The 16,489-nt window shown below is 39.6% G+C and overlaps 1 protein-coding gene across 1 annotated transcript; it reads right to left on the bottom strand.

Moving 5' to 3' along the window:
* Positions 1-13,105: 13,105 nt before the first annotated feature.
* IRS4 (insulin receptor substrate 4) lies at positions 13,106-16,489 on the bottom strand (the record flags this gene model as incomplete). The annotated part of the gene is made up of 1 exon (XM_008059799.1): positions 13,106-16,489. A coding segment is annotated over one exon (3,384 nt), but the record flags the coding sequence as incomplete, so codon positions are not given.

Genomic DNA, 16,489 nt, shown 5'->3' with positions numbered 1-16,489 from the left:
GAAAGAAAGACGTCATTTAAAGAGCAAGAGTACATGGCAAGGAAAGACGGAAGTAAGTTGTAAATGATCACCTCGCTCTTCTTGAGTAGTTGTTTCAATATAAGATTTACTCATTATCATGGTCCACATGAAAATTCATGTAAGGCATTTTATAAATTGTTCTACACTGGTATCACCTTCACATTTGGAGAATCAATAGTTGACTTTATTAATTTTAATCCTAAATTCCAGACTTCTTCGTCACTATTCAATGCAACCATGTAACCAAAAACTATCTGTACCTTCTAAAGCGATTGAAATAAAGAAAAAATTTTAAAAAGAAAAGTCTCATGTTTCTAGGTAAAGTAACTTTAATCCAAACCCTAAATTAGCCCAATTACTTCATTCTGAAAAGTGCAGCCAATCCTATCATAGAGCAGGAAAACATATATCAGAGTAGAAACAATAGTAGTTTAAAAAAGGGAGACTCCACATGTATAACTTACACCAACACATTTATTGCAAGAAGCTCTATGGAAAGGCAAGAGATATATACATATATGTATACACACTATACAGAGTTGCAAGATTGTCTCCCCAAACTGCAAACAAGATGTTTACAAACAAAAGAGAATACAAGAGTATTTACAAAGGAAGACAAATCCAGAGCAACTCAAAGCAGATCTGTAAAGCAGAAACAGCAAATGTAATGAATTACTGGAACTGTTTTAGTTTTTACTGACCAAGTGACTATATCTAACACCAAATTAAGTGTAGACACACACACACGCACACACACACACACACACACACACACACACACAAATCGTTCCATCATTTTTTTTTCTTAACAGCAGCATAAACTGATAGCTGGAAGGTAAGTGATATGTTGGCACACATATTCTATAAAGATTCTTCCAGCACAACACTGAATAAATTAATTATGTCTGTAAACTAAATAGTGTCAAAAAGATTGCATATTTATTATGCTGTACCTGTGACTATTTGTACCTGTTACTATTTGTATGTACTGTTGTGTACGAGGTTTCCCATTCATTTATTCAGCAAGTGTTACATCTGTGCTGTATCCTCTGTGCCCTGTCTGCTGGCAGCCCCTAAACCTAATATGCAAATGAAGTGATATAGCAATTTCCTCCAAATAATATTTTCTTTCCACAATTCTGAACGATTATGACTTAATTGTACTTGAAAATAGAATGGTGACAGAAGGCTTGAAAAAAGTCTGCTTAAAGAGTGCACTGTTATCATATTGAACAAAAGCCACACTGCATTATTTGATTAGGCTGGGAAAGGAGAGGATTCTGAAGGAACTGATGAAGTTGATGCCGTAGCAGTGACCAGTGACTGGAACAGTGACTGGTACTGCAGCCACATCCTCTCCTCAGCACCATTTACAAGGGGAAAAAAAAAACCCATCCCTTTTGTTGATAGGAAAGAAAAATAATAGAAGTCAACTCGGTTAATCAGAAAAGTTAGCTTGGCAACATGTACTATAAGTCTGCTAGAAGATAGAAGTACACGTTCAAAGACATCAAAACCGAGTGGCAACAAACTTTAGATAAATATTACACTACTTCAAAGTTGCACATTAAATGCGAAGCAAATTTTTTTTAACAGAGTTACACACAACAGGTACATCTACAATCACATGTACACAGGTACACAAAGGTGTCCATACACACAAATATGTGCACGTGCACGTACACACACACACACACACACACACACACACACACACACACACACACACACACACACTAGCACTCACACACTTATACACCCAAACATTCACACCCACCTGTGATATGATGAGGTTTGCCAGTGATGGTACACCAAGCCAAGATTTGTGTACCACCACATAACAAAGCTCTAAGCAAGCTTCAAGACCTTTGTAGCTATCCTCTGTGGTCACCACCTGTTAGTGTCATGTTCTCAAAGGTCCAGGTTCTAAAATCTTAATTGTTTCTATCAGAGGCAAGCAAAAAAAAAAAAAAAAAAAAGGCGGGGTGGGGCGTCCTCTGATTATTTTTTTGGCCCATCTTATATTGGTTCATTTTCCGGAAGAAAACAAGGCCTTATTTTCATTTTGGCTTAAGTTTTAGATTGTATATTGATTGATAAATACACACCAATTTCTCAAATATGGGAAACAGATGTCTTTATAATTGTCCTGGGCATAGAAAGGTGTGTGTATGTCAGAGAGAGGGCCAGAAAAGGGAGAAGAACGGAGGGTAAACGGGAAAGGCCCAGAAAGGCAGAGAGAAGCCTTGTAAAGAGATGTGTGAAGAATCTTGCTTCTTTTAGAGGGAAAATGTAGGTTTCAAAATAAAATAAAAGTAATAGGTTTGGAAATGCTCAATTTGTAGGCAGAACGTCATAGTGTCGTGTGTGAACAAATAGATAATCTTTTTCTCAGTTCTGCTTTTAAAATGTTGGAAATTCTCAATCAAATATCAGTTTAGTTGACATTTAACGTGGACAGAATGTTGCAGTTTTGTTAATGAACAAAAACTGAGATAATCTGCCCTTTAGTCCTGCCTTTAAAATACTGGAAATGTCCCCTCAAGATAACAGTTCAGTTGACATTTAATTCCTTGATCAAGAAATGTTTTGTGTATGTACTATTCAGAAAAAAGATCCCAGATCATACCTACCTTCTCATTACAACTTTTTCTTTGTCCGCCCTGGTTTAAAGGTTTTCCAACTTCAAAATTAAATCTAAGTATTTTTCATCATTGAAATTGTCATTGGCCACATTTATACATATTGCAAATAACATCTTTTGAAGAAGGAAAGTTATAAGATGCTCACTTTTATAGTATTTTTCTTTTCTTTTCAAAGATGCCGATTGGGGAGGGAAACCAGGAAACAAAAACAAAGCACAGTGTGAATATTCTTAATTCAAAATCATTGTAACCATAAGACAGCACTACAAATGATTATTCAAATATGAAGAGGATCATTCAACTGCCAGAGTCCACTTAGAGACTTGTAGAAATTAGTTTGCTTTCTGTTCAGAAGCCTCTGAATTTTCTTTCTTTTAGGCAGATCTGGAGTAGACGAAGATGAAATTTCATAAGCTTCACTTTTCTTCTAAAATGTGTTTTTGTGGCAATGAGATCAATCTAGGAAAAAAGGTAAAACAAAAGTTACTTTCAGAAGTAGTGGAGAGGTTTCACTCCCCCCACTCTGTTCTAAAATGAAACAAAACAAAAAATCTAACTAGAAGTTTTTGAGAGACATATTGAGGAGACTGCCTAGGCATGGGCATGGTTAATCAACTCTGTTGGCTGCCTGTGAGGAATACCAGCACCTGCTCCTTGGCAAAGACACGGGGGAAGTTACTCCTTTTGCCCTAACTCCTTTTGCCCTAGGCTGCTGTTCTGACATTTCTGGTGGAGAGTGGCTTTGCATATGCAGGCAGTGTTTTGCTTTCTTCCAGTGGAGCCTGCAAGGGAGCCAGGCATTGGACAGAGATTTTTTTTCTTCTCCTATATGCTTGATTATGCCTTCACCAGGTTATGCAGCACAAGTCAAAGGATTTAAGCATGGCTTTGGTGATAGTCTCCAGATTCAATCACTGAATTTCTTCTAATAGAACAAAGTCGTACCTGCAAAGGAGATTTGAAATCCCCATCTGTTTAATAAAAAGAAGTTCCAGTATTACTCCCTTGGCTTTCTGCTTTTGAGAGAATGCATAATGGGGAGTGTGGCAGGGGGAGGAGCAGGTACATAGAAGAAGGCGCTGGACTGGAGAAGGGATAGGGATAAAGGGTCAGCAAATTGATTATGGGATGACAGTGTTACTTTAAGATCAGGTCACATCAAAGTACCAAGAATTCTATTTTATTTGAGACAACTGAAAAGAATCCATGGAAAATATCCTCCAGAGTAGGCTTCAAATATAAAATCTTTTATTAAACCAGAATTATATATTTTAACTATTCATTTTTTCATCAGAGGTTTTACAACCTTTTTAGAGATGGAGTCTCACTATGCTGTCCAGGCTGGACTTGAACTCTTGGCCTCAAGCAATCCCCTCGTGTAGCTGAGCTTCATCAGAGGTTTTAAAAATGTAACCAATTTGCAGCTGGATGAAGCATCAGAGGTTTCCATTCTCCTCCCACCTACTTGTGGCTATTAGTTTGGACTCATTGTATAGGTCTGTTCTTCCATATTAAAATACATGCCCTAGATTAGTGAAGATACTGAGTTTTCTTGTCAGCAGTGGGTTTAGGAAATTTTAGATTTTATGTCTCTAGTTTACACAGGATGAAAAGTGTCTGTGACAGCCACAGGTTAACTGTGTGAAAGCATATTAACAATACATTTTTTGCAAAATTAGGCTAGGTGTGCATCACAATATATTGTCAAATATCAGCTACAGGATTTTAATAGAAATTTAAGGCTAGAAAGACATTTCATCTAATTTAGTTTACTATTTTTAATAGAAAACATCCTTATGTTCATATATGGCACATTGGATGTGCTTTAGAGGGAATTTCTTATTATCTTATATATGAGGGGGCACCCCAAAATATCCAGAATTTATTTATAAAACATTGGGTATTTAGTCTTACATGTTTGAACTTTAGTCACCTTCAGAGTACCTAGCGGGGGTAGCCTGTATTACAAAGGGTCCTGCCCTCGAAATTAATTGCAATTTTTGGGGGAACCCCTTGTATACACTGCATCAGCATTATATATAAAATATATATTATATATATATAATATATAATATATATCCAGAAACATGCAAATGAAGCTCCATATAACTACCCTACTGACATTGTTCTAAATCTGAAATTAGAAGCATTTGTTGCTATTGAAATTGTCCTTCTTTCTTCTTTCCTTTATATGACAAAGACTCTGCTAAAATTTTGATTCAGATTTCCACTGCTTTTCTATAACACCTACCTCAGCATTGAGCGAATGCTTGATAACTTACTAAAACCTGACAAATAACTGGGTAATTTCAAGTTTAATTTACAAAGTGCATTTGTCAATTATTGATTAACTACACTAGTAAAAAGGAATAATGTTATTCAAAACAGGATAATCCCAAAATAATTTAACTTGCTTTTGAAATGCACTATGGTAACTTGAGCCACAGGTTTCCCTTCATAATCCTGTTTTTCTTAGACCAATATTAAAATGAGTTTACATTCCCTGAGCACATTCCACAGAACAGCATAAGGAAGTAACTCAGAAGCTTGCTGGGTGGCAAAAGAAAGCAATTCGGGATTAAAATTTGGTCATGAATAGTCTGCAAATGAATATTAAAGGGCTGACAATCCTATCTTAGATTTGTCTCCTGTTCATTTTTATGTGAATTCACCACCAGAAAAGTAAATGTCAATGCTTTTAATAATGTAGTCTGTTTTTTATGTATTATTCTCATTTAACACTGACAGGTTATAAATAATTACCTTTTTGTGTATTCTTATTTTCCAATTAATCAAAGTTCTTTTTAATGACAGGCTAATTCCATACTTTTTAATGGGTGGGTATACTCCTAAGTAATTTTTCTATGTAAGAGAGAAAACCTCAATGGACTCTGATGAGTCAAAACATTTTCCTACTCTTTCTTCCAAAATCTGGCAGGTAACGTTTTCTTCTCAAAAACAAATGAAGTAAACTCCTGTTTCAATTTGTAAACCTGAGCATTCATCTTTAACATACTAATAAAGCACACACATGACTTCAATATCCCTGGAAATTTGTATGGCGAGCCAAGAAGGCATTTCCTGCAGGATATTTCAGGACTCTTTATGTGAATAAACATGCCTCTGTTACATTTTGAAATCTGAAACAGCAATTGTTCCCCTGCTCAGAGAAAGGTGAAACTCTAACATTATATCCGGTTATCCTTTCATTCTTTTTTGACCCTCCCCAATCTTATTGTTTTAGTTATCTTTTCAACTCCAATTTTCCCAGAACTAAAAAAATGTTTACATTCTTTTGAAAATTCCTCACCAACATGCTATCCCTGAAATCAACTGGTGATCACATAAGCAGGAGCAACCAAGTAAAGTACCAAAAGCAAAAATAATGAAAAAGAAAAAAGCAATAATGAAAAAGAGAGAACATAAATGGAAGCATACACTCCAAAGATGAATGTATAATAATGCAATTGTATTATTTAAGTTAACATTGTCTCTGGGGTATATGTAGCTTTTTTTTTTCCAACAAGAACAGATCATCATACCTTTCTGTGCCCTGTGAATGTATAAATGTATAAGAGAGTGATTCTCTAGGACTTGACAGAAATTAAGTGCTCTCATTCAAGGGTATAAACTAGCAATAATTGCTGCTATTATTTATAACACCAATCATAGCAGCCTATTCTAAACGAATGGTCTCCTTCACAGATCAAATGATAAAATACCTTTGTCACCACAATGGCAATAGTTTGGTGACAGAATAGTTAAAAAAAAGACGAAGGGAAATGTATGACATGTGTAAACCTCCATCTCCTCAAAGGCCAGCTAAATTGTTTTATATCTGCCCTTCCTAGGCAGGCCTTGGACCACTTATCCATGTTCATTCCAGTTTTCATTATCTGGACACAGACTGTTTGGGGATCAGCTACAGGATTTTCATCCTAGGTCAGCTTCTCCACTACCTCCCAAAACACACTCCGGCCACTTTACTGCTTAGTTACTGCCGACTTAAAGAATGCAACTTACTAGAATTCTAATATAGGCAGTCTCCAATGTACAAAACAGACATATTCCAAGGTTCGTTGTTTAGTGGAAACTCAGAATAAATTATCTCATAGAAACAAAGTCACAAATAAATGGTGGCTAGGTTCATAGCTTTGTCTACACATACCTATATTTAACCTATGCAGTTCCTGAACTAACAGAGGAACTATTTTGACTACACACAATCATTTCTGTGGCAAGATGTATTTGAAGTTTCCATTTGGGACCCCAGGGAAATATGTCTTCTAGCCATGGCAACCTGAGTAGTGTTCCCTAAATTCAAACGACTGTAATAGCTGCAGTCAGGGTGACAGTGGAAAGGAAGCTATGGTAAGAACTACAACCACAATAAAAACTTCTTCATGAGTGGTGGGGAGGGTGTCTGAGTATGAAGACAAGGTTGGTATGCCTTCAAGGCTAGAGGCACAAATTATTAAAAAGTAGGATTTCAAATCAATTTGCTGGTCAGACTTTCAAGGGCATTATATGTGTAAATGTGAACAATTTTCAAGATGATTTTAGAGATAGAGACTTATTGATAGTCTCACTAAATTTCAAATCTACGAGTAGAAAGTTAGTAATCACAGAGAAGCAAAATATATAAATTGCAAAAACTAGCTAAAGTGACTACAATTTATGGGGAATTGGATATTCAGTAAGTCCAGAAGGTCTGACTAGTGTCAAACATATTGTGGTCAATCCAACCATGAAGACAGCTTTAAACACTGGCCCAGCTGCCTCTATGCCAACAAGTGAGAACAGAGCAGGCAGCACAGCCTTGGATCTGCACAAGGATTCCTACAAGGATGGTTATTCCTGCAAGCTAAGGGCAAGGGTGTGGTGAACTAGGAGTGCACAACCACCTGAAGAAATAAGTCCTCTGTGGGCCCTGCAGGACTCCCAGAGTGACTCTCTCCTTTACAACCAGGAAGAGACCAGGAAAGTCATGTTTTTTTGTTTTTGTTTTTCTGAAATTAAAGGCACAAATCTAGCAAAGGGCACATGGGGGTAAGACTCACAGAATACAACCAATGCAATCTTAACCAATAAGAAAGGGAAACGAAGCTAAGGAAAAATAACAGTCACTTTCTCATTTCATGTAATAAATATTTACAAATATATTTTTCATTCTAAAAGAAATTAATTCCTCAGCCAGAAGTTGAATGGCACACTCTAAAAACATGTAAATCTAAAATAGCATATATGTTGACACTAAAAAAACCATAAAAATTTCTTTCTCAAATGTTGAGCCTTCCTTTTCAAAAGAAGATGGAAATGTAAGACCTGTAGCTGCATTACCAATAATCAATGCAGAATTGCTAAAGAATATATTTTAAGTTTATATGGCAAGCATATCACCTTAGCTTTAAAATTAGCAATCTCATAGTTGTGGTAAAAACTGAGTGCATTGCAATGTATTCATTTCATTATTATAAAAAGTAGTGTTTTAATTTCCCATTTCTCATGCAAGACCAAGCAATGTTTTCTAACAAATGATCCTCACCAGCTAAAAGTCCGGCAGTCATTCTTAGATAAAACATACTGCAGACTTTAATTAAGCATTTTACAAAAGTTATTTTCCAATGTTGCCAATAAAATACCTGGGCTATTTTTTACATAGTCTTAAAGCCTTAAAAAGGTGCTATACCAAAATGAATTTAATTTTAAACAGATTTTTATGTCCCAAGGAGAGGATGTGATTTTCAAGGCTTTTAAAATCTACTTGCCTGACTGCCAAAAGCAAGTTTACTTTTAAAACAAATGAAGAGCATCTACTTCTACAGTGCTTTTTCTTCCACCTGTCTTACTTTATCCTGTTTTGCCCACTGTGATGATCTATATTAGAATATCAGATTTTATACAAAAGAAAGCAATTAATGAAGGCTTTTCACTGGATTACTAGGAAAACCATAGAAATCTAACGTCGGTTAAAGAAATCACCATTAACAGAAGCTTACTGGATATACCCTCAGTTCATTTTCTTTCCTTTCAGTGTTTCTGTGGGATCTAAACAGATGCACATACTATTTGTGTTTGGGAAATAAAGATTAGCTAACTCCACCCCAGATCAGATTTAAACATTCAGTTGCAGCACAGGTTCAATTCTTTTATTCTAAGAACCATGGCAAACAGTTCAATGTAATGAAAACCAAGTCTGGGCAGATGGCCCACATTTATAAGACTGGATAAATTATAACAAAATTTGCTACTATCAAATTCAAGCAAACTTGTAATTTTTTCCCAGTCTTTTCCTACAAAACGAGCTTTCATCTATGGGAAAATAACAAATTAAACACCCAATTAACGAGAAGCATGGTGTGCTGGGTGGAGCACTGAATTTGAAATCAGGTGTATGAGCTAGATTTTCAGCTCTGCCACTTACCTTATGGACCACGGGAAAATTCTCAACACGGGCTTCATTTCCAGTACTTACCATTCATCAGTAAAACAATGAATATGAATGTGCCTTGAAAACTATAAGACAATCTGCAACTGGAAAGCATTTCCTCAATCAACAAGTTGACAATTTAAAAACAGTCTCTTTTAAGTCACACAAATTATTTCTTGCTTCTCCCTACACTGGTCAGCCACATCTATTTCCACATGAAATTTTTGGGGGTCATTCTGAGAAGGCTGAGTTTGTTCCCAAAACAGCTCACTGCCAGTGACTCCGAAGTATTTTTATTTATGTATGGCAATTTTGGAGAGGAAAAGAGAGTAAGAGATCTTGTTTGAGTTTTTAGGTATGTATGATATTCTAGGGTGCTTAAAGTCCTAGTCCTTATTTAAAATAGATATTTTCCTAGTGGCTGAAATTTTTACCCTGGAAGCATCACTCTTAGAATAGAGTGAATACAAATGAATAATGATTGCCAACAACTTTAGTTACCTCTAATTGAATGAGGTCCTCTTTAATTGTTAGAGGTCAAATACCTCATTACTCCAAACACTGTCCAACTTGGGGGGTTGAGTGTTGCCTAAAATATGCGACCCAGCAACAATGGCTGGAAAAATCTCTGCTACATGAAGATTTTATTCTAGTAATTTATAAAAAATAAGTTCAATACAATAGAAACAGTTTGCTCTTGGTACCTATAACTTATAGCAACAGGTATAGCAGTAGTACACTCAAAAGAAGCGTAGGCTTCCTTCATGGTAATAACAGTGTCTAACATTTCAAAAGTTAATTACTAGTTTTGTTTTTGCTTTTTAATACCAAGTGCTATCATAACGCTACTAATTTGGCTGACCAATTCTCTCATCCCTCCCAGAGCTGCCCTTTTTCATTCTCCTACCTCTTGAATGAAAAATCAGGAAAATTTTCACCTCAAGTAATTTTGAACTATGAATGCTACATTATATAAGATAGTAAAACAAACCAATAATAATAGATGGGTTAGGAATCAGACTAGACTACATAAGAAATGACATTCTCCTTCTAAATGTTAATGCCTATAACCCATGTTTAAAATGTGAAGACTTCATCTTCAACACATGACTTAAAATTATTTCATTTATAAAAAAGTTCATGTCCATGTTATATTTCTAGGACTGTCTTTCTAATTGACTTGAACAAATGCCATTAAAACGCTTACTTATACGCAATGTGACTAGAGGTAAATGGGATTAGGTATTAATTTTCTGTTACATGAAAAAAGCTGTCTCATTGACTTACAATCTCACTTCACTTAAATTATAAACATATCTCAATTATAAAGATCTCAGCTCTGAACAACTATGTAAAGTATTCAAAATATAAGTAAAATCTAACTGGAAAGTAGGATTTGAGGAAAGAGAATTTTATTTTAGGTTAGTGTTTCTAAATGCAATAATAACTGTAGCAGCTATAACAACAATGATAATAACTATACAATAATTCATGTATAGAACTTACTGTTGCCTGAAACTGTTCTAAGAACTTTCCATAAATTAAAATTACTCTTTGAGATGCAACTCATAATAAAGACTGTGTCTTTATTCCCCTGTCAAAGTATTTTGTTTTGCTACCTGATATGATCTTTTTTTGTCTTAATATTAGAATGATGAAGAGAGATTAGAAATGGGTAAAAATTATTCTATAACTTTATCATTTAAAAAAATCAGAATTATTCAGCCTGCTCTTAATACTTCAAAGACAACATTCTACCATACAATTTCCATTAAAATAATAACCAAAGTAGTTTTGTACAATGGGTTGTTTCACCCTTATCCCCATCATTCCTTTTATATATATATCAGCAAACTATGTGCAGGAATCACCCTTGGAACCAATTATTTTGTAAGAAACGAAATCATCAGTCTAAACTGCTGAAATTTAACTCCAGTATTAATCCAATGACACAATAAAAGAAATTACACTTGTAAAATGTGTAATGTTCCAAAGTGCTTCCACATTGATTCTCTTATTTCAACCTAAGCACCTGTCTCCCTGTGAAATATAGCCTTTTTGCCATAGTCATTCAATAAAGTTAGAACATTCCTCAATAAACAATACATTTTAGAGAATGTTAAATCTCCAAAATAGCTACAAAGTGATCAATCAGTAATTTATGCTAAAATAATGACCATTGGGTCTACACAATCCTTGGGAAGCTGGATTTATTTGAAGAACATTAAGATTTCACTATTTTACATCTTTGCTTACACAAAAATTAGAGTATTGGAAAGTACAGGCAAACCTCTGTGAAAACGCATCCTTTTGAAAGTTCCACAGGGACACAGGCAAGTATATATCATCTACATCAAAATTACCAATGGTGTTTTCAGCAGTTAGGCTCAAACAATAGCTTTAGACCAAGTTTCAGGTGTATTTTACAAAACAAAATAGATCTGTTCTTGAAAAGCTGAACTTGAGTTAAATTCTTGGAAGTGAAATTGTATATTTTAAATGCATGATTATGGTAGTAGTGGTGAGTGAGTGTGTGTGTGCGTGCGTGCGTTCGCGTGTATGTTAGGGAGGGACTCACATTTAAAAGAGATCTGAATTGAATCCTTTGGCAAGCCAAAGCATCCTTTTGTCATTTTAATGATCCCTCTTTTAATGTGTCCGTGCTGCAAAAGTGAGTCTTTGTATGGCAAATTTTCTATAGCGGGGGAGAAAGGGGAGGTGGGGGGGGCTACACCTGCACTAAATAGGGAGCTTGTTAGGTGACTGTGGTGATCAGTCCCCGAATTGTTCTGCCTGATCAAGCACAGTGGGCAGAGATCCAATCACAAAGGCATTCCACAAAGCAAGCAAAGCAAAAATCTTCACTAAACTGACTACTGGAATGAAAACTGTTGGGTTCCATCCTTTCCCTTCACTGGGAAAAAAAGCATATTCTACTAAAGAGAGAAGGCAGTTGAGACTATGGAATCATCATTTTCTGCCATCATTTCTTGAGAAAGTCTCAAGATACACTGATGACGACACTGCACAATGTTGTACACAGATTTACTCTAAGTCTTGTTTCCAAGTATGGCAGCTCCCACGCTTACTTCTTGCTTTGGAAAAGTAGCCCTTTAAAAACTTCCGCTGTTCCAGGGTGGGCTGCCCCTGGAGTTTAGTCTTTCTCCAGCCTTATCTTGCTTCCCTTGATTTCCCTGAAGATACACCGATTACAATTTTAAAATATTTGTTAAACCTTTGAAACAATATTCTATTCATTATCAAGTTGTCACTACACCCTCTTTTGGAATGGTGGTAGGTTAAAAGAAGAAAATGAGGCACAGCAAATATAACTTGCCTGTCATTACTAGTGACAGAGAAAAGGAACACACAAGGTTTCTGGAATTTATCCTGTGTAAAAACAAAAAAAAATCAACACACAAACACATTCCAGAGCCAAATACGGTCTTCTTTCAATCACCCACTGTTTGGGATTATTTATGTTTTGTTCCCCCTACTCCCCCGATATTTATGCTAATGATTGAGAGTTAACCTTGGTAAATCACAGCAAACTAACATAACAGTGATTAATTTTTAAAAAGTAGCTTTCAAAAGAGAAAACTATCCTCCCCAAACAAAAATAGTTGATTGTTTACTACTTAATATTCTGCACTGTTTCCAACACTTAAATTGGGCATTTGTAGAAAAACAGCTTTTAGTTGCCGATTTGAAAATAAGTTGATGGAACTCAATTTATGGTGTCCTGCTTTGCATTATTATTTAGTGATGGAAAAGGATATTTAAAAGCATCCTCATTCTATCTTTGAGTTTTAACTAATCCTAAAAAGTAGAACCAATGTTGAAATGGTAATCGGTTCTATCCAGATAGAGACATTGATGATTAGATAAAAATATTTTTGCAAAGATCAAAAAGGCGTTATGAGAATAATCAAAACAATTCTACCCTTCATGTCAAATAGCAACAGTGAAATAGTATCCCTAACACTGTGGACTGTAGTGCATTGATTCATTACCAACCTTTTTTGGGAGAGTCGAACTTCTTGTTGTTAGGTCTGGCAAAGTCCATTCTCACGTAGGTGTCGTCGTCGTCGTCAGAATCTTCTCTCTCCGGGGGTCTTGGGATCCGGCGCCGGCGAGGTGGTGGTGCAGCGGCAGCCGGGCCAGCCGCGTTCTCGCCTCTGGCAAGATACGCTGGCAGGTTTGGAGCTCCAGGACTGGAGCCACCGGCAAAGTCTTGGGCCCTCCTTACAGCTGCTTCGGCTTCAGCAGCGTTAGCAACAGGTTGAAGCCAGCGGGCGGAGGCGGAGCCGAGTCCCGCGACTGCTTCAAAGCGCGCGGCTGCTGCGCCGATGCCCGGGGCCGCGGCGAGTGCCGAGGCCGCAGCCAAAGCCCGACCCACGGCTAAGGTCGGTTCTCCTGCCGAAGCGGCAGCTGGGGCAGAGGCGGAGGAGGGGTCTCTCTCGAGGCTGTCAGTTTGAAAAGCCGAGACAGCAGCTCTAGCGGCTGCAAAGAAACTTTGCGAATGGTTTTGTGGGCGTCTTCCCTCTTGCTCTTCCTCCAGCAACAGCCTGGCTACAGGCGGTGGTTCAGAGCATCGGCTGGGGGACAGAAAAATGTCCATACAGCACTCAGAAAATGGGTCGACAACATAGATTCGACCTGTTTCAGCATCATAGCGAATGGCACTGTCAGCAAAAGGCACGGCTGGTGTCATCGCTGGATTGAAAATCACTTCAATGTAGTCACCCTCTTCCTCATTGCTACCTGTAGCACTGGGGGAAAGAGGAAGATGCCACCTAGCACCCTCCAGAAATAGGGAGTTGGCACCTGGTATGGCCCTTAAAAGATCTGAGAGGTTATTTGCTGGATTTGGAAATGGCACTCCGAACTCAACATTGGCGTAATTAGAAAAGGCTGACTGTCTGGGGTCAGCAATTATGCCCCGCAAATCTGGCAGTCCTTGAGTAGAGGGATCTGGTGTATAGCTGTCTCCTTTAATGAAGTCAATGTTGACATAATCACTAGATTTGTCAGCTTCTCTCTGCTCATGTGTGGGCTTTTGTGGTTTTGGCTTGATTTCATTCCCTTTTGTAATAAAGGGAAGTAGGTTAGATCTCTCAGCCTCATTCTCTGGGGGCCCATCATCCAAAGGCATTGAAGGTAACCCCCCATCTCCAGGCTTTGAGAATGACCCCTCAAATGAAGACTTTGAAGCTGTATCTCTGGAGCCCCAGTTATAGGAAGCTTCTTTGTCTAGGCCCCTACCCAGGAACTTTCCAGGTAACATTGGTACATACTCACTGTGGTCACTCTGTCCCAAAGGTGAGCTCTGAAAAGCATTTGGCAGAGAGAAGTAGGAGCTCCAACTTTTGGAGGAAGAGCCACCCTGAGGATTTTGGGGATTTTTTGGAATTGCACCAGCTCCAGGAGCCATAAACATGTAGTCACTGTCACTATCATTGTCCTTTGAGTCGTCTTCTTTATTAGGATCAGGTGCTTTTGGAGGACTTGGGTCAGGTGGTGGGCTCACTCTGGGAAACATCATCATGTAGCCTCTTGAATCTTCAAAAGGTGATCGAGAGTGGCGCATTTTTGAAGCAGAGACATTTTGAGGAGCCATTGGCATATAATCACTGGAGCTTGCTAGAGGGGCTGCCACCCCTGGCCTCATTGGCACATATGGATCATCCTCATCTTCATCAAAAGCTCTAGCTCTGTGGGGACCCTGAGCTGCTGCGGCTTCTGGAGTCTCTGCATCTGTCACTCCTTTGGCTTCTTTGTGTTCTTTAGTGGCTCCTTTGTCAGCACAAAAATAAAGTCGGAATCTTCCCCCAGGTTTACCTTTTCCACCAGTTGCTCCAGCTGCGGGTGGTGGTGGAGGGGGTGGTGGAGGTGATGGCATTTGCTGTTGCTTGCTTTGAGTTAATTTGCCAAAGTAAGATTTTTTCTTTAGAGATTTTCCACGTTCAGCATCACCATCAGACCCTTTCCCACTCCCTGAGTCTTTGCTTCCTCCAGAGTTCTTGCCATTACCTGAGCCATCTCCAGGTTCCTGGCCATCACCTGAGCCATGCCCACCTCCAGGTCCCTGGCCTCCACCCGAGCCGTGCCCACCTGCGGTGCCCTGGCCATCTCTTGAACGCTGGTTTCCTCCTGCCCCCTGGCCCCCTGAGCCCTGGTCACTTGAGCCCTGGCTGCCGCTTGAGCCCTGTCCACCTCGAGATTCCTGTCCCCCACCTGAGCACTGGTTTCCTCCTGAGCTCTGGCTACTGGAACCTTGGCCACTAGAGCCCTGGCCACCTCCGGATCCCCGGCCATTTCCTGAGCCCCAATTGTTCATGGGCATGTAGTCGCCTTCACTTTCTTCCTGATCCTCTTGGTCCTGAAGATTGCCTTCCTCCTCAGAGTTGCCAGAGCCAGCGCCAGATACTTCAGCAGACAGGCAAGCTCTATCGTCTGGGGCTTCTGCGGGGTGCGGGGGATGTGCCGGGCCGGGTGCCACGCGGCGGAAAAAGCTGGCTGGCACTGAAATCGCTCTTCTGGACCTGTGCACGCTGGGCAGGTGCAGTCTTCCCCGCCCGGAGGGGGGCACGGACTCGCTGGGTGTTATGAAGCGCCTGGTGAAAAACATCTCTTCTCCGTCACCCATGTCCCTGAAGTGGCAAAACTGCTCAAAGCGGGACCTTCTGAGCCAGCCGCCCGGTTCGATCGGCAGCAAGCCCAGGTGCCTCCTAGCGGACAGCAGGGTTAACAGGTGGGCGCCGATGCTGATGCTGTAGCTGCGGCAGCGGGCTCTATATTCATCTGCACACAAGGCTCTCATCTTCTCCAAAAACAACTCATGCATGTTTTGGGCCACCACACAGTCATCGACCTGCATCCAGAGCTCCCCTGGACCGATGACAGTGGACCTGCCGACTTCCAAGAAGAAATATTGCTCCGAGTGCCCGCAGCGACGGATGCTCAGGAGCTGGACGACTACGCTGGCCACTTCGGTGTTCAGCCTCACAAACACAACCTCCTCGTCGGTAAGACACAGCCGGAACACGCCGCTCAGCTCTTTTCTATGCCCCAGCCCCCTGGGTTTGACTATTACCTGCCACACATCTTTATAGAAGGGTGGCTCCGCCGCCGCTGCCGCCGCCAGCGCGGCCGGCTCTCCGTCCGGCTGCGCGCGGAGCGTGCCGCAGCGGCGGCGCTTGCTCTCGAGGATGAGGCGGCTGAGCAGCAAGTACCAGCTTTCCTGTTCCGACTCGTTTTCGGCCACCATCGCGAAGTACTCGTCCTGCGTGAAAAGGGCAATGAGGTGTCGGTACCTTGCATCTGCTCGCTGGCTCACGGAGAAGCACTGGTATAAGGTGATCACGCGCCGCGGTGGAATGAGCGCCGGCAC

Source organism: Carlito syrichta, unplaced genomic scaffold, assembly GCF_000164805.1.
Source record: "Carlito syrichta isolate Samal-C Ts95f unplaced genomic scaffold, Tarsius_syrichta-2.0.1 Scaffold304373, whole genome shotgun sequence".
NCBI classification, from domain to species: Eukaryota; Metazoa; Chordata; class Mammalia; order Primates; family Tarsiidae; genus Carlito; species Carlito syrichta.
Note: the sequence above shows the minus strand (reverse complement) of the source record. Positions and strands in the feature narration are given on the sequence as shown.